The sequence below is a fragment of the Meleagris gallopavo genome, chromosome 13 (genome assembly GCF_905368555.1).
Source record: "Meleagris gallopavo chromosome 13, MGAL_WU_HG_1.1, whole genome shotgun sequence".
NCBI lineage: Eukaryota > Metazoa > Chordata > Aves > Galliformes > Phasianidae > Meleagris > Meleagris gallopavo.
In genome coordinates, this window is record NC_139416.1 from 15,138,102 (window position 1) to 15,158,886 (window position 20,785).

General features: G+C 39.3%; 2 protein-coding genes across 11 annotated transcripts in view; one reads left to right on the top strand and one right to left on the bottom strand.

Moving 5' to 3' along the window:
- The window catches only part of PLCG2 (phospholipase C gamma 2), a 64,139-nt gene extending 58,853 nt beyond the window's left edge, over positions 1-5,286 (top strand). For all 5 annotated transcript variants that reach the window (XM_085234702.1, XM_010718083.4, XM_010718084.4 and 2 more), the window contains 2 exons: positions 896-1,080; positions 1,888-5,286. In XM_085234702.1, coding sequence (XP_085090828.1) covers positions 896-1,080; positions 1,888-1,930 — 228 coding nt within the window. In that variant the 3' untranslated portion in view covers positions 1,931-5,286. The remainder of the gene's footprint in view (positions 1-895; positions 1,081-1,887) is intronic.
- Positions 5,287-7,307: 2,021 nt separating this feature from the next.
- Positions 7,308-9,871, bottom strand: SDR42E1 (short chain dehydrogenase/reductase family 42E, member 1). Of its 6 annotated transcripts, none has more exons than XM_085234705.1 (3): positions 9,752-9,871; positions 9,452-9,534; positions 7,308-8,889 (listed from the first exon to the last, which is right to left on the bottom strand). In XM_085234705.1, the coding sequence occupies exons 2-3, from the start codon at positions 9,498-9,500 to the stop codon at positions 7,787-7,789; spliced, it is 1,152 nt and encodes a 383-aa protein (XP_085090831.1). In that variant the 5' UTR covers positions 9,501-9,534; positions 9,752-9,871; the 3' UTR covers positions 7,308-7,786. The 6 variants fall into 6 exon arrangements, with proteins under 6 accessions (XP_085090831.1, XP_003209894.1, XP_010716388.1 ...); XM_003209846.5 differs by having other exon boundaries at positions 7,308-8,894; positions 9,433-9,534; positions 9,752-9,869; XM_010718086.4 differs by having other exon boundaries at positions 9,665-9,818.
- Positions 9,872-20,785: the final 10,914 nt, after the last annotated feature.

Consider the following 20,785-nt stretch of genomic DNA (forward strand, 5'->3'; position numbering starts at 1 on the left):
TGGGAGGAAAAAGAAAGGTCAGGAAAGGATTTTGTTTCTTTAACTTAAAACTCCATGGCTATGTTTCTAAACCTGTCAATTTTTGTGGATCTGGACTGAGTTCTAAAAGGGGCATTCTTATTAGTATGCCATCTCTGAAAATATTTAGATTTGTCACATTTATTGATTGCATGTCATTTCTTTTAGGATATGTATCTTGTTTTGCTGCTGATTTGAAAACTAAGACTTTGTTGCTGCCAATACTGTTTCCCAGAAGTAACACTAGAAAAGAGGCAGCTTGTGCATGCAAAGTTTTTCAAGTATTAAAATAATTTGAAGTCATGAGAGGAATCATATTGATTATTTATGCTTGAGAAGAATTTTGAGACATTCTACTGTGGGCCACATACAAGAGAAACTCAGACTCTCTGTAAATTAATCTTCAAATACTTAGCCTGTTCCTCTGAAAGTATGAAACAACCATAGATTCTTAGATACAAAGGATGTGTCCTTCCTTGGTCATCTGGTGCTTGCTGCTGTTAGGGATCCTATTTACTCATCAGTATTTCTACTTGTGGTCTGGATTTCAATAGGAAAACACCAAGACTGTTAATGTCACCTAATACACAGATATGATGGAGCTGTCAAAAACAAGACCAACAAAATTAAAAAGTATTTTAAAACATATAATCTGATGTCCCACAGTGATGTCCTTTTGCTGTTCTTTGCTCAACACACTGACATGATTTGTTATGCGAAAATATTTTCCAAAATGTGTTTCCAGATAAAGCTAATGGAATGTGTTTAGGAAAAGAAAATAGCCCCCCGAACTCTGTTGATTCTGTATCATTTTGGGTATCTCTCACATTCACTGATTACCATTATTATTACATTGATTTCCAATATTCTTTCAAAGGAATATGAAGAAGAGCTTTATTCTTCGTGTCGGCAACTTCGGAAGCGCCAGGAGGAACTTAATAACCAGCTGTTCCTTTATGATACCCATATGAATTTAAGGAATCCTAACAGAGATGCATTATTAAGAGAATTCAATGTGAATGAACACAAACTACAGATGTGTCAAGAAACATGTAACCGGAGGTGGGTCGATAATCATTCTTCTTTCTAAGGTAGCTCCATCTAAGTATGGCTTAATGTTAAGAAAATCTCAGGTTTATTAAAACAAGCCTCTAAGAATAGTCAGAGTAGGATTAGCATGTCTGAAGTGAGGCAGGGCTGCAAACCACTAGAGGCCAGCAGACTCATTGAAATGTCTGCTCAGTGAAATCCTGGTGTCAGTAATCACAGTGTAATCCTGTGAGTTTATGTTCTTTTATCCTGCTTTCTAGGAGAAAAGCTTGGAAATATATTCTGTATAGCCAAATAAATAAACCACCTCTCCTACACTATTAAGGTTATGTCCCTGGTGATGTCCTTAGTGTATTAAATATGTGGGAACAACATGCTTCCAGAGACACATGCTGCAAAAGATAAGAACAATTTTAAGACCACAGAACAGTCGGTTAAGTGTCAGTGTGCAATCCAAAGCTGAGGGAAGGGTATGTCTCATTTGCTGCCACCTTTGGGTTGGGTAGGAGGAAGAGAGGCTTCCTCTACCAGGTGACCATGTGGAAGTATTGAGTAGATCTTTGGGCCTTTCTGAGATAATGAAATGGGAGGAAGACTTCTCTTTAAATAGTTTTTTTTTTTACCTTTGTGTGTGTGTGTGCGTGTGCTGAACAGTTGTATGAATCACTGGTTTATTCCCATTTATTGCAGGAAAAATATTTACAATCCTTGTTGCTGATACATTACTTAGACACTGAAACGTAGTAAACCATTTCCCTCTGAGAAATATCAAGGAGACTTAACTCCTTTTTTTTTTTTTTTTCTTCTTTTCCCTAAAAGATTAAGGGAGAAGAAAGTCAGTAACAGCAAATTCTACTCTTAAAGCAATCATTCTTTGATGCATGCTTTATGGAGCAGTTCAGGTGGAGATATTAATTTATCCTGGTCATTCTATTCTGTGAAGATCTCATTGTGCTGAATGAATCGAAGAGGAAGAAGAGGAGGGAAGATGGATTTTCTTATTAATTTCTTGTTATAAGAAAAACTTTTAATTCCAAATAATTTATATTCTGTACAAAGTTTGGCCTGTACCTCTGTGCAGGCCAGACTTTCTGTATATTAAAGAATCTGAAGGTGGGTAGTTGCATAGACTTCACTGCTTATCAATACCTGAAGTACAAGTTTAAATTGTTCATTGTGTACGCAGGGTATAGATAAGACATTCACAACAATTTGCATGCATGGAATCACACCACTTTAACAACCTGGCTCCTTAACATTAACTGGTAGTGAGTTTTTAATTTATTAAATGCTGTAAAAGCACTTTTGCACCAACATTTCTTTTTTTAAATGTATATTACCTTTCCTTAGGCAATGGATTGTACTTCTGATACTGTATAAAGAATTTTGGGCAGCTAATAGCTCATACTGTCTCTTATTAGTAGCTCTCTGTGCCCTTCTTGAGTAGCGGATAATATGTTACTTTTGTTGAAATCAAATATCCTCTTTGACTTTGGATGCTTCCTTGTGAAAGGTTTAAGAGAACAATGTGTGAACTTGTGTTTGCAGCCCCTCTGAACTTGTGTTTCTAAATTAAGGTATTGGAGGGAAAGGTTTAAAATGTAAATATGTGGTGTTTTGTTGTGTTTTCTCTTTTTCTTTCTTTCTTTTCAGAAAGGCATTTCAACTCTGAAAAGCACTTACTTTGATATAGCATCATTTTGCAAATCCTTTCAGCTGCTAATGTGCTTAGAAATGATTTCTTTAATGAACTGTCCATTTTTAATCTTGCAGTCCTACTTAGATGATAGCATCAGATGATAGTGTTCTGTAAATGTAGACTGTTTTACCAAAATACATCTAATCCAAGAATGGTAGTATGCACATATATAGAGGTACATTAGTCTTACATCTTTGATCAAGTGAAGAACATTGAGCTACAGATGCGAAAACTCAGTAGATTAGCAAGCATGCTTTACTGCAAGAGTGAAACGAAGGCCCTTGAATGGCATATTTAAAACCAGATATGGTAATTTGTGTACATGTCAGTTCTTTGTGCTAGCACTATCTTATTACTCTCAAATTCCTGGTCACTTTCTCTCTACATGGGTGAAGTTTTGCTGTCTGTATAAATGAATTTCTTTCACAGGTATGCATGGGAGTTAAGTTCTGTCTAAATGACTGTCTGAATCATAAAATTTTGCATATATCATGCTGTATTTCTCATCACAGAAAACATGCATGCATTTGGGATTCCTTGCCTGATGAAGATGCCTCAGCCATTTTTGGTTTCTCTTGCTCCCTATTCTGTTGTTTCAAGATGTGCTTAATTGATGCTGTTGTTTATTCACATCTGATGGTTTGAGGAAGTCCACTGAGGTTTTAGTTATTATGAAGAGTTGTGTCTCACTTATCTTGAGATGGAAATGCTATAATAGCATCCCACAATGGAATGTCTTCTTTAGATATTTTTAATGAAGGAATTAAATACCAGTCAGCCATCCGAAAAAGAGAAGAGGACAAAGCTAAAGGTAATTCAAGGGTTTTCTTTTCTTCTTCCTGCCTGAAATCTCTTCAGTTACCAGTTCTGATTGGTTTGTCCAAGGATTAGATGAATGCAATTTTTCTGGGGGAGGAGGGAGGAGAGGGCATCAACTGTGGATTTTAGAGGTACAGCAATAACTTAGACTGCTGTACAAGCCTGGGCTTACCTGCAGTATCACTGTATGATGAGCTGATCCAGTTGCTGTGGGTGGTAAGGACCTTTGGTGCACGTGCATTTTGTACTGTTTTCCAGGACATATTTTAGTGTGTCATACAGTCAGTCCCTGTGCTATATATTTCATTCAGCAGTCAGTGTGTGTCGCGTTCAATGTTCTGAGAACACTGTGTTGTCAGTGTTGGTCAGATGAGGTGGCCCAAAGCTGTGTCTGGAAGGTCCTGAAGCTGTTTCCACAGGTGGAACAGGATTTTTAGGCAGCTGAATAACATCTGGGCTGTACTGATTACGAAAAATAGGGGACCACAAGATGCTAATGCTCAGGGAGACCAAATTCTAGATCTCTAGGCTGTTGTGGTTTAATTTTATTATTTCTAGCTCAGTTCCAGAGCAGATATAGCCACATGGCCCAGGCAAATCATTTGGCTTGACTACTTTCCTTAAGTCTATACCTGACAAAGAACAGCCATTGTATGATGAATGTAGGAGTTCCTTGCTGCTGTGCAAATGTTTAAGAATTAGCACGTCTTACAGTTCTTCAGAAAGTTGTGTGTATATTCTCCATGCAAGCATCATATTTAAAGTTATAAGAGGTACTCCTTGGTATTTATGAAAATCCATTCAGTTTTACAGAAAGACTTTTTTTTTTCCCGCTGAGAATAAAGATGTTACATTCAGAAGAAAATTACTGTATCTTGCATTGCTTTAACTCCAAAGGCCCATCTCTCAATTCTTTGTCAAGGTGGACTCAAGCAACTTCTTCACAGTTGCAGCTGTTTTAATATGAAACAAGGTTTGAATGTGCATGCTAATTTTAGAATCTAGGAGGAAAATCATTTATAAGAATGTTATCAGTTGAATTGTCATATTCTTATGGAAACTATTTTAAATTCTTAAAATAATTTATTTTAATAAAAATGTTTTGATAGCAGTGATGTGAATGATCCCAGAAGCTTCTTCGTTTAAGCATGGTTTATTGAATGTCATCACTTCAAATCTCCAGGCAGTATGCATGAGTTCTAATTGAACAGCAGTCTGCTGGAATGTTATGGTGTGTTGCATCAGAGGTTGGAGGAAGGGCATTTGTGTATTTTTTAAGATGAACTGACTTAATTATTGTTTTCATGAAGTCATTATTGTTGCACTTCATCTGGATACAAACAGGCACTGCAGAAGGAAAAGGCTAAAGATCATGTTGAACATGCAACTCCTAACTGACCTTTTCCAGTAACAGGTAGATACTAATTTCAGCTGGTAGTGAGCATCAGGTTTGTATCAACTCAAAAAATAAAGTCTGAAGAAGGCAGAGCTGAAATTTGTAGTCATTTGGAACCATCGTTCATGGTAAAATTGTATTAATGCACTTTCTGCTAATGAGGGTGTCTTAATTGCATGGGCATAAGTGTTTCTGGGTGAAGGCATGATGTCTTTGTATTGTGATTTTTTTCTTTTGCTGAGATTCTTGGGAATCAATTTTTTCTCAGTCTTCTAATAAAAACTGTATATATGTTGAGCTGGAATCAAGCATCTATGAGGCATTTATGCTGCTGAGGTATCACTTCAAGTATGTGGCAATTAGCGATAGAAATGAAAGAAAAAATTGATTGGGTCTCCTAGGAGGTGATGCTACAAAAAAACATACTACTTAAGGATGATTGACATTTGAACTTCTAAAACATATACACACACACATCATAAGTCGTTCCTGTACATCTGGCAGACATTAGTTTTATGCTGACATGCTGCGTTATGCAAGATTAAGCAGCTGCCAAGAGATATTTAAAAACATCAGCGCCATTCTTTTTACCAGTTGCTAAATAACTCTGAGCTCTAGCAAACTTTCATTTCTGCTTTTTGAGTTTTGAGGTGTATTTCTGGTAATTCACTTCCAGGAAAACAAATAATAGATAAAGTTTTGGAACAGACAAAACAATTGAATTACCTGAATTTACTCTGTCACTCATATAAAAGTAGTAATAACAGAAAAATAATTTTCATTTTAAAAATATTTGAAATAAAGCAGCCGTGACTAGCTTTGTGCACACGTAAGTCTTGAATAATTTTCACAAAGTAATTTTGAAGTAACTCCTGAAGCCTTGCATTTCTTCTTTTCATTTTGGAACGTAAAACAGGGAAGTATCCTTCACCTCTTCTAAGTTTACTTGAAGAGCAAACACGACTCTTGCTTTGTTTACTAGATGGAGCCAAATAGGCTGCTGTTTGGTTTGGGGTAGGCATTGCCAAGTGGCTGCTTGTTTCTCTCAACTAGGGCTGATTTAGTACCATGTACTCAAGCAGAAGTTATGGGCAGTTAGGACAAACTAGCACCTCTTGCTGTGTTATCAGTGAAGAGTTCTGTCCTTGACTCCAGACAGATGAAGAGCTTCACATGTTGTGCTTGTTCTGCAGGAGGTTGAGCTGCTTCAGTTTTGGTATTTGTGTCTTTGCCACCCATCCCAAGTTTTCTTTGTACATAAACAGTTATCCAGGACTTTAACCTCAGCCAGCACTAACAGCATGTGTTTACACTTTGGGGCACTTTCATAGATTATTTTTTTCCATCAACCCCATTAAGATAAGCATGCATGGTAGTGGCTCCTTATTTTATTTTATTTTTCAAAAAAAGTATTGCAAATAGAAAAAAAAAGTCCTCTGGGGCACAGGAATGGCATTCCACATCGTAAAAAGATCTGCTTTTTGCAAGAGTTAGCGTGAAATACCAATGTTATGGTTGTAGCTAGCAGGCATCTGCAATTTCTTGTACATTGTCTTCTTTTTGTTGCTTTTCTTAGCATTAAGATCTCTTAATTTACTTTTGTTAACATTGTGTCAGAGCCAGAGGATGGAGAGGAGGAAGTAAGCAGTGGTTTTCATTTGAAAAGCATGGCCCTCTAGGAGAACAGCAGGCCAAAGCTTTTGTGAGGTCACTTTTTTTTCATCTTTTATTAAAATGAAAGATTAATCTTCCTGCAAACTACGATGGTGTATATTAATGGCTTCTGGTAAGTGATCCTTCTGCAGTCCGTAGAACAGTGAAATGTTGTTTGTTGGAAGCACAGTAGCTTTTGATAAAGGAGTTCAACACTCCTAGGATGCAAACATTGCCTCAATTTATTCCTTGTTATGGAGGGAGGGGAAGAAAAGTGAGTGCTGCCTTGAGCTGTCCCTTAACTATTACATTTAGTTTCTTTTGGTTTATCATCCTGCTATAAAGTTGAAGTTCTAATGATATCAAGCACTAAAGGAATGTTATCAGAGGCTATAAAGATTTTATAAGGAATGGAATATGAGTGTAATCAGTTAACAGGAGACCTTTAAATATGGTTGTTTAACCATTCAGTAATGCTGGGAAAAATCACAGCTGTTTCATAATGCAATTTAGCTAACTCATTCATCTTCAGCAGGAATATTTTAGTTAGAAAATCTACAAATCTGTGCTGCTTCAAGCACTTAGCTGTAACTTAGGTACACAACTGTACATTTTCCAGAAGTGTCATTAGATATAACGCAGAGTTTATTCAGAAAAGTACACCACAATGTATTTGTTAAAAAAACAACAATAATTTATTGTCTAGCAACTAAGCCAAATTATTGGTTAGGCATATATGCATTCAAGATGGAAAGCAGAGCTTGGTTTGGAATGTGATCAAAGAGTAAGTTTTTCCCCCCTCTGGATCATATAACACAAACTTCCTAGGAATAAAAGGTGTGGACCAAGAGTATAATGCTATTGGGTAGAAAAGGTTAGTCTGAAGGGTACCACTGCACCAGAAAATAACACGCTGCTTGCAGTAGTACAGTTTCATCTTTTTAGTGACCTGATCAATTTTACTTTGAAGAAGAATTGTAAGATATGTTATAAAAATTAAAGGTTTTTGCTCAACCATTCTATTCACTGGAGATAAAACTGTTAAAGATATTTACCCAAGAAGTACAAACATATATATTTTTTTAATTCACCGTGAAAATAAAGAGTATACAACATAACTAAATCCTGTCCTCCATACTCAGTGTTTCATTTCAGGGTGAAAATATAACTGCAGATGGAAACCATGAGACGAGCACAGCAATAAACAGCAAGAGCAGTCCTCCAACCCTAAGGAGATGTGTAATGGTATACTTCCTTGGCTTTGGTCCACAGCCCTGAGATCTAAACCACTCAACCACTTCATTCAGGCTGTATTTCTGAGGCTCGTACCCCAGCTCTTTCCTGGCCTTCTCCATGCTAAAGTAATGCGTGACACCAGTTTTATAAACTTCTGTGCGAGTGAGGAGAGGCTGAAAATTATAAATATGGCCTATGAGAAAATGAACTACTTCAGTAAGAAATGCAAAAAAATAGACAAGTGAGAGAGGAAGGCGGCAGGTTGGGAACTTGTATCCCAAACCTTCTACTAGCGGTCGGAAAAACTCAAAGTTGTTTACTGGCCTGCCATCTGAAATAAAGTAGGCTTGGCCTGCAGCTATGTGCTTTTTGTTGGCTTTGAGGGCCTCAAAGGCAAGGATGTGAGCCTGAACGAGATTATCAACATGTACAAATTCTACTAAACTAAGAGGATCTCCATATACGAATTTAAACAGTCCCCTCTCGATGTAACTAACTATTCTTGGAAGATGTCTTTGTTCTCCTGGCCCATAGATGCCCGCTGGTCGGAGAGCACACGTCCTCAATACACCTTCCCCATTTCCAAGCTCAGTACCATTTGCCTTCAGCACCTTCATTTCAGCTAAAGATTTGGTCCGGGAGTAGTGATCTGGATGGAGGTGAAGAGGTAGATAAGGCAGAGATTCATCCCCATTTTCTATAATCTGGCCTCCAAATATCACATTATATGTACTTGTATAAACCAGACTTGACACTCCTGTGCTCTTGCAGGCTTGGATGACATTTTCTGTTCCTTTCACGTTAACATCTTCTATAAGTTTTCGGTTCAACTGCTCCCTGCCAGACATTCCATAGGAAGCAATATGGAACACGCAGATTACATCTTTAAGAGCCTCTTCCACTTCAGCCAGACAACAGACGTTCCCTTGCATAAACTTTATCCCTTCTGGCACAGGTTGAAGTGGCTTCATGACATCAAAGAGAATCACATCAACTCCCATTTTGTATATGGTACAACCTAAACTAGAACAGGACAGAAAGCGTACGTTATATACATAAATGCATAAAACACTTCAACAGAGATAAGAGAAACCCATTAACTATTTCAATACCTTTTTTTCCTAATTGAACTCAGTTCAGCCATCTACTATGGTGACGAGTTAACTGCCTAGCTTAAGGTATAGAATCATTTCCTCAGTCTCTTGAGGAAAACAAAGTGGGTGAACTGCCATTAGGGAAAGCTCTGAACAAAACCAACGTGTGTTTTCAGCTGCTCTTTGGCAGAACCCAGCTCGTTCTCTCCTTCTGTCCCCTAGGGTACCTGAGGAAGCTGAAGGATGATAATCTAAATCCCCATTACAAAGCTGACCAGCCCCGTTAAAAGTTATGCATGGAATCAGAGTAACATATTTGCTTAAAGCATTCAGAAGCGCAGCAGTGTGATTGCTGACAGGGAGCTGAGACCAACGGGCACAGGATGGGGTGAAGCAGATCCCAGCCCGCTGCCCCACGCCAGCTCTGCTGCATTTATCTGCATGTCGCAGCTACTTAGTGCACTAACCGGAAGCCAAAATAACCACCTCCTCCCGTAATCAGCACGGCTTCCTTGGCACTACTTCCTGCTTCCATCCTCTTTGCTTCGGTGCCTTTTCAGGAAATTGACCTATAGAAGACAGAGTAAAAACGCACGTTAACACCAATATGAGTTCTAATATCGCTTCATATCTAGCTGTTGACAGCTGGGAAAGCCGGCTCAGAGGCACAGGTTGGACCGGTGTCCCGTCAGAACCGACCTGCAAGGAGCGCACGCAGGACCCGGCACCCCTCGGGCGGGCAGTGCTCGGAACAGCCCGGACCCGCACCCGCCGTCCCGCCCGTACCTGCTCGGAACCCGCAGCCCTCCGCCCCGCCTTCCCGGAGAGCCACCCTGCCGCGGGGCTTCACGGGGAATGGAGTTTCCCAGGGACAGTGGGAGGGTGCCGAGTCACAAGATGGCGCCGAGGTGTGGGGGGTGAGTTAGAGGATGCTGAGGTTTGTCTCAGCGAACGCCAGCGATGTGGAGTTGCTGGGCTGTGTTAGGCTGTGTGCCTAGAAAGTGCTGCCTTCCCCTTTTCCTCCGCAGCAGGACTCGATCAGAGCTTGTTTCTTGCTTTGAGGGTGCTTTAAAACGGGGAGTCTCCAGTTGTTATTGAAGCCTGACCTTTTCCCTCGGTGCCAAAGCTTCGCAAAGGCTATTGCACAAGTCACTGAATCATTAAGGATGGAAAAGTCGTCTAGGATCACCAAGTCCAGCCCAACTCACCCTCAGTGCCACATCCCCACACCTCTGGGACACCTCCATGAGTGGGGACACCTCCATGAGTGGTGACTCCCCCACCTCCCTTGGCAGCTGTGTCACTGCATCACCGCTCTGTCTGAGAAGAAATGTTTCCTAATACCCAACCTGAGCCTTACCTGGAGCAGCTTCAGGCCATTCCCTCTCATCCTATTGCTATAACCTGGAAGAAGATGCCGACCCTCACCTCTCCACAACCTCCTTGTGGGAAGTTGTAGAAAGCAATAAGGTCTTCCCTGAGTCTTCTCTAGAAAAATAATTAGTAATAACTAATTTGCACAATGGCTCTAGCATTCCTTGATCTGTACAGCATACACTAAAGGAAGAGTTAATCTCATGGAGATTGAAAAGTTTTTGTTAGTGAGGAAGCAATGCATCATGGTGACTAACTTCAACGGAATTGCCCCTGAGTTGAGCACCAGCCATCCTGCATGAACAGTAACAGGAAGACAGCACAGAATTATACTCTCAAAGTCTGTTTTGTGGTATTTTCCCTTTTTCTTTCAGAGAAATGTGAGTCACCTGGGGAATGTCAGGAAACACAAGAAGTGAATTATATGTCAAAACTACTTAAAACATGTGAGCTTCCATTTTGCAAAACCTTGAGAGAAGTAGACAAAATACGCCATGAATTATTTTGATTGATGCCTGGCAAGAATTAAAGCAAAGCAGATTCTAAGAAGAATTATCTGAGCACTAAATATTTTTTTTAGCAATTATTTCTTGCAAGTGAACTTATGTGGCTCTTAAATGGCAATATCTGGCATAGAACATATGCTGCACATGAGCAGAGCATACACTGTCATGCCAATTGATGTCCATTCTCTGAGAAAACAGATTGTGTTTCAGTGGAATACTGCAGAACTGCAGAATATTTGTGGTTGGTAGGAAGCCATAGAATCGTAGAAATGTTTGAGTTCGAAGGGACCTTTAAAGGCCATCTAGTCCAACTGCCTGCCATGAATAGAGACATCTACAACTCAATCAAGCTGCTCAAGGATGAGGAATACTGGTGATGCAGGGATGGAGATGCTCAGATTGTCCAGTTCAACTCCAAGCACACAGCAGGGCCAGGTAGAGCAGGTTACTGAGAGCTGTGTTGGTATTGAATATATCCAGGGATGGAAACTCCATGTTAGCCACTTTATTCTGGTAGCTCAAAGAGATTTGTACTTCCTGAACTGCATTTCTGGCCTTGCACTCCATCCTATGTTGCTAAATCCTTGCATTTGAATAGGTTAACCTTAGAACATAAGTTTATCCTCTGGACTTTGTGATTCATTCATGCAGGGCAGATTGCAGGACCGAGACCTCTTTGTCTGCCTTCTGTTTTTTCTTACTTTCTGCCTGGTCATTGTGTCAGTTTATCTCATAATTAGTGTTAATATTATGAATATAAGAAAACTGTAGTTAAACTACAACTTCTGCTCTTAAACCACTCCCAGTTTTATCCCTCTTTGTAAGAAATGGTCTTTTTTTAATCATCAAAACATAGTAGGAAGCAGTCATTCCTCATTTCAGAATGGCAGATTTGACTACAACTGGAAAAGTTGTCATTCAGTTTTGTAGTTAAAAAGCCAAATTTTAGCCAGTCCTGTGGCTTTCTTTCACAAATGATTTCAGTAATGCAGAGTAAGCACACAGGACTCTAAGGGCTAAAGCACTGAGCCCCTTCATACCTGAACAATTGTATACTTTAAAAGTGAGTACATTGAGAAACATCTGATGAAAAGACAAGCACGGTGTTCTTGAAGAGACTTTCACAGATGTTTTTACTCTCAAAGTGAGGAGGACAGGTTCTGGAATGCAATTCTGAATGTCTTTAATTCAGTCACTTAAAGCAAGACTTCTCGTAAGTTAAATAGGCAACTCCTTTGGAACAGAATTACACACTTACATTTCAGTAATTGTCTGATTTATTTTCAAGTGTGATTCAAGTGCATCCAGCTGCCCCGATTTACCACACTGATAAGGGTTCCCTGCTGTAGTAAATTATAATTTAATTTCACTACCCATAGGTTTGCAGAAATCTTACCCATATAGCTAGCAAAACCAAGATGATGTCAGTGCGCTACGAATCATTGGCATGGAACATCCAACTGATGGTTGGATGCACTACTTTGATCATGTAGAGAGATGTAAAGGATGTTTTGGCTTCATGAGATAATCATGTGCTATACCATATGTAGTATAAACTGGAGGCAGATGTGTTCCTCAGTCTGTATCTTGTACTGTGCTAATTTTCTGCAGGTACTGGAGCTGAGAGTAGAAGAGATGTGTCAACAAGAACTCCCAAGTCTCAGCTCGTAGCATTTTTGTGGGATTCTCAGTGAAAGCTAAGGGGAAAAGGAAACGTATTTGCTGAGGAGATGTTATCTGTCTTCAAACCTATTTCTGGTAGGTTCCTGGAGGTTTTCAAAAAAAGGGTAGATGTCACAACCAGGAACATGGTTAGTGGGCATGGTGGAGATGGGCTGATGGTTGGATGAGATGATCTTAGTGCTCTTTTCCAATCTTACTGATTCTTACTGTGCTTTCATTTCATGAGACTGTATTCAAGGTCTAGGCAGCGGTCTTCCACTTGTCTGGCAAGACAGCAGAACAAGCACTGGCTTAAAAATGATGCTGCCCATTTTAGTTCTGCAATTACCTTGAAAGCATTGCAGAAATGACCTAATTTTACAGAGGAAGGATTAAGTAAGAATTTGAACATGTAAGTAAAGGAAAGAAAAACAGCTTCAAAAAGGGGTGCAATCTCTTTCTTGTTTCAACCATGTTTAAATGAGATAATCTCTCTAACGTTACTTAATGGCATCTTCATATTTACACTAATACAGTTTTCTTATTTTTTTTGTGAGGTCATTTATCTGTTCTTGGAATTAATAATTGTAAAGTTCAGAATTTGTAAATATTTTATCATGTCCTGATGCAGGACTCTATTCTGAACCATTTCAAATATGGTGGTTCTGGCACCAAACTGAGTTCTCCTTTGAAATGGATTTATTAGAACCCAAAATGCTGAAGGTTGTAAACAGATACTTTGGCAAAGCAAGATGAACTCTTATCTCTGCAATGGGGTAAATTTACAAAAGTTACAAAGACAAGCGAGTTGTCAGATGCATTTATCTTCTGTGCAGAAGTCTTATTTGGGCATGTTTTGTCCTGGAACAGTAACATGAGGGATATGTTCAAAGTGGGAACTTTTCCACTGAGAGTATGCAAGGGTGGCAATAATGCAATTAACTGCAAGGTATTCTTGCTCTGAATTTTCATAATTAACAGAAGTGTAGGTGCAGCATCTGGTTAAAACAAATTTTGATTTTTCTACATTTGTGAAGGAAGCAAAATCTGAATAACTTGGATTCCCAAATACTTGAATTTTTGTTCAATTTTTGCAGTAAATAATTCTGACCAAGCTTTGCATTTATAGTATTTATTCTTTATCTTTTAAGAAGTATCCAGCCAATTATAATGCGATTTTTGTCCTGGATTAATTCCAGAATATACAGTGACTTAATTCACTGCTTCTTCCAGGTACGTATGTATAAGGATCAAACAGCCAACATGTTGTGGACAAGCTGTATAAATTGAAATATTCTTCTGAATGACTTAGAAGAACAATATGTTCTAGTAACTGAATCTTGTATAATGACAATTTTGCATGTCTGTTATGCAATCTGGAAGTCTCACATGCATACACACAAATTGTGTTGCCAAGGAGTGATCCACTAGCTGAATAAACTGACATACATAGAGCAACATTGGTTAATCAGTTTACATTTTCAGCTCTAACAGCTCTCAGTCATTGTTACCATAAGAATGTCTGTTTCAGCAGTTGTCATTTTAGCACTTTCTAAGAGAAGGCGTTATCTATTAAAAATCCTTCCCCAGGTCAATCACTGACATCACCTTTTAAAAATATTCTAGGAAATCCTGGGAAAGCAGTTTGACTGGCCAGCAAGAATCCATTGAGTGCCCATTTCATTAATAGAAAAGCCAAACAGACTTCGCTCTTTGTGTTTCTCATGCAGTTTTGTCCTGTCAGGTGGTTAATCACATGGAAGTAACACATGTGACAGCTTATCAGGCAGAATCATCCCACCTTCCATCACGTGTTATATCTGCCTGTGGAGAAAATGCCTTCCATATTTGTTGAGGCAGGCCTGCAGTCATTGTAGATTATGCTAGAAGGAGGGATCTCTACTGCCACTGAATCCAGCTCCTGTAGTTAATCTCGGTGCAACAGCACATCATTTTTGTGTCACATAATTGACATTTGTAAAGCCGGAATTGTTAAATTATTTGAGTTGTTAAATTTCTATAACTGGTTGCCCACTGGTTTCTTCTAGCTGCAACAGTTGAAGTTAGGGAACCCCATCACATCTTGGGATGAAGGTGCTGTGAATTATGAACTTTGAATTTACTGGAGTGGAGTAAAAAGAGGAATATTAAGTGCAAAAAGTCAAGGCTAAACTGAACATATCTTTAGTGTACTACAGATATGCAGGTGGCTATAGCCTGCTTAGTGCATCATGCTGGAGAAGACAACAGCATGCTAAGAAAGGCCAAGGCAGTCATTTTTTTCCCTCCATTGACTGTGTTCTGTGGCTGCACTTTCAGCCTTTGAGTTGTGACTTGTATTACAGTTACACTTGTCTTAAGTCACTGGTTGACGGATCTGTCCAGTTACAGGAAATGAGCTGTACTCTTGAACCTGTAGCAGTTCTGTCAAACAGCATCCTGTAAACGATCTCAGCTGGCTTAGCATCTCGCTGGTGCTTTTTCTGCAGTTTCTGTCTGAAAGATGGCTGTGGTGCAATGGAAGCAGGTTATGTACTGTATCTGTAGATACATTTATATGATAATATGGGTGCAGCCTGGGTGAAGAACTGGGATTCGAAGCTTCCTCTGCTGGCAAGTTGGTTCATGTTCTGACACACTGTGCTTTCAAATCCAAACAAGAGCCTCACTTTTGTGATGTTTAGATTCCTGCCAGAAGTGGTATTAAGAATATTGAATACTTGCCCACTTCTCCGTGTACATTTGGGTGCCTCATCTCCATTTGCCACTTGGAATAGATCTGTGGGGATGAAAGACTGATAGATGACACATAAGCAACGAAACACATGGAAGCAAAATTATGGTCCTAAATACACAAACAGATTCCATGCGTGCAATTTGGATCCCAAAGTTTGGCCAGTAGCTACTCATTTCTGTCAGCACTTCCTGTGGTCTCATTTTCATGACCACTTTGAAAGCACAATGCCTTTCTTTTCTCTAGAGTCATTCTCTGGAACAGTCTCTCCTTATTTTATACAACTTTTTTCAGACTACATCATTCAATCAAAAGCAGTAGTGATCATCAGTTCTTTATCACCAGATAAAAGGGCAAGAACTTTTACATTTCTACATGATATTGGAATTCTAATTCAATAGCATCAAGATAGATTTCACCCGAGTTTTTACTTTATTTAAAAATAAAATAAAAACCCAGTTTAAAGGAAGCAAGAATTGCTCGTAGGCTGGTACTTGCAAATGCTGGTTTCAGTCTATAGATTGGATCATAAAGTTAAATTGAATAACCAGAATATTTAACAAGTAACATAAAATCCTTGAGAGTTGGAAATACTCTCTGCTTTAAAATGTTATAACTCAGAAAATAAAAGAAAATTGAAAACTTGTATCAGCTCATTATTAATAATCATCGAGATACAAAGCCGCCTTCGATATCTGTGCATATCACTGTGAAGTTAATAGAAACCATCTCATACATCTGAAAACTTCCCTAAAAACACATCTAGAAGAGTTGTTAGGTACGAACTATCTAATTACATACCAGCTTGTTAGAATATAAATCCCATAGCTGAGAACACCCTCAGGTTGTGCATGTTCCAAAAAGTGTCCGTGACTTTGCAGAGGTTATTGCCCTTCAGCAGTACAGCCACAGCTCAGCAGCAAACAGCTGCCTTCTGCTCACTCTGTGCATCCTGCGTACAGTTCCATTCCCAGAGACATTTGTTCACTGTAGAGGTGATTTCCCGAGTTGCAGCAAATGAAAAAAGCAAACGAATGTATTATGGAGAACAGGTTCTCCTAGCGCTGTGGTCACTGAGGTGGGTTAATGATGTGGGCTATAGATCGCTGTTAATTGTAATAATTGTATCCAGAAGTTTATATATATACATATTCTGGGGGCAAGATGCAGGACCTGTATGCCATCTGACATTTTTGACAAGCTCTCCAGAATTAATCTGTCTAGGAAATGCTGTGCTCAGCTTAATTATGGAAAGGCTGCATCTGTGCTCAAAGCTGTTGAGAGATGGAAGAAAGTAAAAATGTCCACTAGGGTTGATTGACTGCTTTCAGCCTGATGAATAAAGACAGATGGTTACTAGTTATTTTTCCTTAATGGATTCTGGAGCTCCATTTGGTGGATGAATTAAAGTTATAGGTCCCAAATCTGCCTTTGAAGCTACGTGTGCATAGCTCTTGGTGATTCAAGCAAAGTTTGCATGCGATCAACCATCAGAGAGGCTTGCCCTGAGGCTTTCATATACATTCTCAAAAAGCAGATTTGGACTAAAAAATTAAAGCCATGTGACAGTTTACAGTATTAATAAAATAAATTACAGCTCAGGAATGAATCGCATGCAGGGGGCGATTTTTTTGGTGCACATGTGTACTAATTCCCATAGAATCTGTGCCCCTCCTGGGGCTTGGCAGTGTTTTAATACTGACTGCAATACATGGAGACATCCATAGAAGTGGCACTTGAAAATTGTTTCACCTAGAAAGTGCAGGGAATAATTTTATGGTGTGTGTTCATTTGCATGAGTCGATCAGCAAGGGCACATCAGATCTATGTGGAGGGGATCTTTCTGACAGGCTCTAACTCTGCAGGTTTGCACATTTAGATACATGCATCTGAATGTTTATACTATTTACTGGTGCATGATGTCAATGTTTATCTTTAAGAATTCACATAAGTGTGGGTGTGGGTTCTCAGGAAGTGTTTAAACCTAATAAGCATTTGGAGCCTTGGAAGCTATTAAATCATCTGATGAATTTTATATATGCGAATAGTCAGTGATTTTAATGGGAGAAGATACAATTACAAGTAGACGATTTTTGAGTCAGGATTTAAGGTTACTCCACAAAATAAAATATCTAAGATAGTATAATGAAGAGAAATGCAACAAAACAAAACAAAATGATGTTTATCGTAAGATTTTCCACAGTTAGCTGCTTGTCTAGAGAAAAAATGAAGTTTAGCTAAAATACTGCCTGCCATAGATCCATCAAAACCTCCCTCAGACCCCGAAAAGGACCTTGAGATGTCATCTAGCCTGTCCCCTGCTCCAAGGGAGGAACATCCATCACTGACAGCAGTTGCAGCAGTTCACCAGCAGCACAGGCATCACTGAGGAGCCACAGGAATGCCCTTCAGATCAGCAGCATCGAAGGAGAAATGGGTGGCATTCGGTATGTAGCAAAAACGTTCAATCAAAGCAGCAATGTAAGCCATTGATTAAACACAGACTGAGGTCGTGCTTCCTCAACAGGAAAAAGGCATGGCTTTCTGTCCCCAAAGTGAGGGACTCGTCCTTCAAGTGGCAGAAAGCAGAATGCTTTTAGGGCAAATGGCACTTTGTCATGGTTGATCACTTAATGCTTTTTGAATCATCTTTCCTTTTTCATCTCATTTCATTTCCGCGTGCACCTCAAACTCCGAGGAAATGGTAAGAAGGAATGAATTCTGTTCAGAGGAGAAGTTTTGAAGAGCATGCAGATGGAAGGAAGGTGTGTCACGGATCACAGAATCATAGAATCATCAAGGTTGGAAAAACCACCAAGATCACGTAGTCCATCCATGCTCAGATTTCAATGGGAACTAATGATCTGCCATGACCATCAGAGGCCCTGCTGTGCTGGGACTGCTGTAATTCCATCACTAATGTTATCTGTCTTAGTGACTCGATTTGTTTGCTCTTGCTTTATATCAGACTTTTGATTAACTATGCCTAATTTTCTGTGTGCTTCCTTAATGAATTTGATTGTAGTGAAAATTATGTGACTTCTGTGTGGGTGGGGAGGAAAAGTTACAGAAAAGAGATGCAAAGAGTATTTTTTTGCTGTTGAAGTGCTCATAGGGACTATATGACCTGTGGTTAAGAAACTCTCCAAAGTAAGGTGAGGGAAATCTTGGCTGTATTTCAGGAAGCACCAGCAAAATAAAACAAGAAAGCTGTGTGAAATGTGGAAATTCTTTGTATTCTGGGCTCACAGATGCTACCATTAACTTCACAAAGGCAGTGTCAGGGAAAGGGAAAGGAATAGAGTTCATATCATAAAAATATAGTTGGGAAAATAAAGTAATCTTCTAATCCAGAGTACAGCTTACATCCTTATTGATCCTAAACTGAGGCACAGTGCAAAAGGGGATTTTAGGGAAGGCTCTGTTGCTGTCAGAGAAGTGGGCTGAGATAAACTGATACTTCTCTAACACTGAGGGTTCAGTGAAAGCCGTTTCATGTTAGTGGTGACAGAAGAAAGGCGGGCAAGTGTCATTTCTCATGTGGATGATGTAGAGATGATTCCTGGCTGACTCCCTTAAGATACCTAATTGCCTTTATTTTTTAATTATTGCATCCTCTTTTGGAAAGATAGAGACATTTTCTTTGATAAAAAATGACTTATTTTGGAAAGAGTGCAATCCTCTTTCAACTGTTCTTGAAAGAAACAGTAGAAAACATCCTTTGCAAATTATTTCTCTGATTAGAGATGTTTTGTCTATTGCAGAAAATTTACAGAGGTTGAATGGAGTTCATGCTAATAGCAAGGCAGAACTTACAGCCTATGGCTGTATGACCCTCTGCTTCACAGGTACAGCTGCTGCAGGCACTGAATTCACATGAGAAATTCATTCAGGCTGCAATTGCTTTTTTTGATGGTCATATAAAGCTAATGTATGCATTGTGTGCCAAAAGAATTTGTAAGTCATGGCTACAGAAGTTGCTCACTCTGAGGTTCTTATGCTTGAGAAAGTTAACAGGAGATTTATCTGAGGAAGTTATTGTTGCTGTTATTATTATCATAATCATCACTAGCTTTAGCACTATTAGATCTTGTGGATGAGCTGCAACTGCTTCTTCACTGCCATGAGTTCTTAAGGGATCACCACCTAACTCTGAATTCTCAGTTTTTAGAATTATAATTACTATGTTTCTAAAGACAGTATCTCCAGTAACTAAAAGGTATTTCTTGATTTTCCATAATAGATACATACTACAGGAATAATTTTCCCTAAGGTCTACGATTTCAATAGTTGACAACAAAGGAGAGGTTACACAGCATTATTTCCAGATGCACATAACCCTTTTTTTGCACTGTTCAGTACATGTCTGTGCTTTCAGAGATCTTAATTCACAAAGGTACTTGGCTACACTCCTAGCTTTAGGCAGTTGAACATTTCCATTGTCTTTACTGGGATAAGTGCTGTGTTTTGAGTTGAGTGCATGAAGAGACAGAGAACTTGCTGAAGGCAAAAGGTTATCTCAGCCTTTGTATAGGAGTTTGGTAGTATTTGTAAGTACAAAGTCTTTTTGCCCAAATAAGTTTTGTGTAGAAAAGTTCAGTAATTTCCATATCCAGGCTGTAAGCCTGAAAGTGCTTGTACAGCCATTAAATCCACTGAAATCCAAATGTATGGAGTCTCAGAAGCTGTAGTCAATCAAAGCAAATCATTTCATATTTTTGCTACTCATGTAAGTACTTAATCCTGAACAATATCTTCCTGTCTCATTTAATGATTGATTTGGTGAAAGAAATTCGGAAGTATTTTCTGCTGAAGTTATTTTCCAGACAATAACTGCCCTGCAGAACATGAAATGGAGCTGCAAATGTGCACAAAGCATGTGAAGCAGGGGCACTTGGCAGTGACAGGTGTCTTCTTTTGCCATCAATTAATTGCCCTTCAAAAATGATCACTTAGCACAAAGATTTGCATGGTGGGCATGCTTGACTCCCACTTCTATTCTGCTGTTTGACATCTGCATGGGCTGACTGTGGAAGCAGTGTTCAGACTTCAGTACAGAATATGTAGGATTCTGGGGCATAAGGGGACAGGACATGGAGCTATGGTGTGATGGCTCTGGAAAGCTAGGAAGAAAGATAAATATCCTGGCAAAGAAAGAGAGTCAAACTTAGCTCAAAATCAATTAGCCCAAATCCATCCTCTTTGTAAGATGGAGCCCCATCCTCATCAGCAAAACCCTCAAGAAGAAGGGGAGGTAAGGATGGATATTCACAGCATAAGTAGGCACAGCACAGAGAAATAGGAAATGATGCAAAGTCAGTTGCAGTCCTGTGTTAATGTACAGCTGTGAGGAGCAGAGACACAATGAAATCAAACAGAGGAATGTGAGTGCTTTCTTGAGATGGATGGTGGCATGAGATGATAAAACTTTGCTCACTGCAAAAACTGTGCTGAAAAATCATCAAGCTGCAATCTGCCTGTGCTGGTGCTGGAGAACGTGCTGAGTGTACCTGAGGTGGGTAGTCCACGTTAACACGTCTCAAC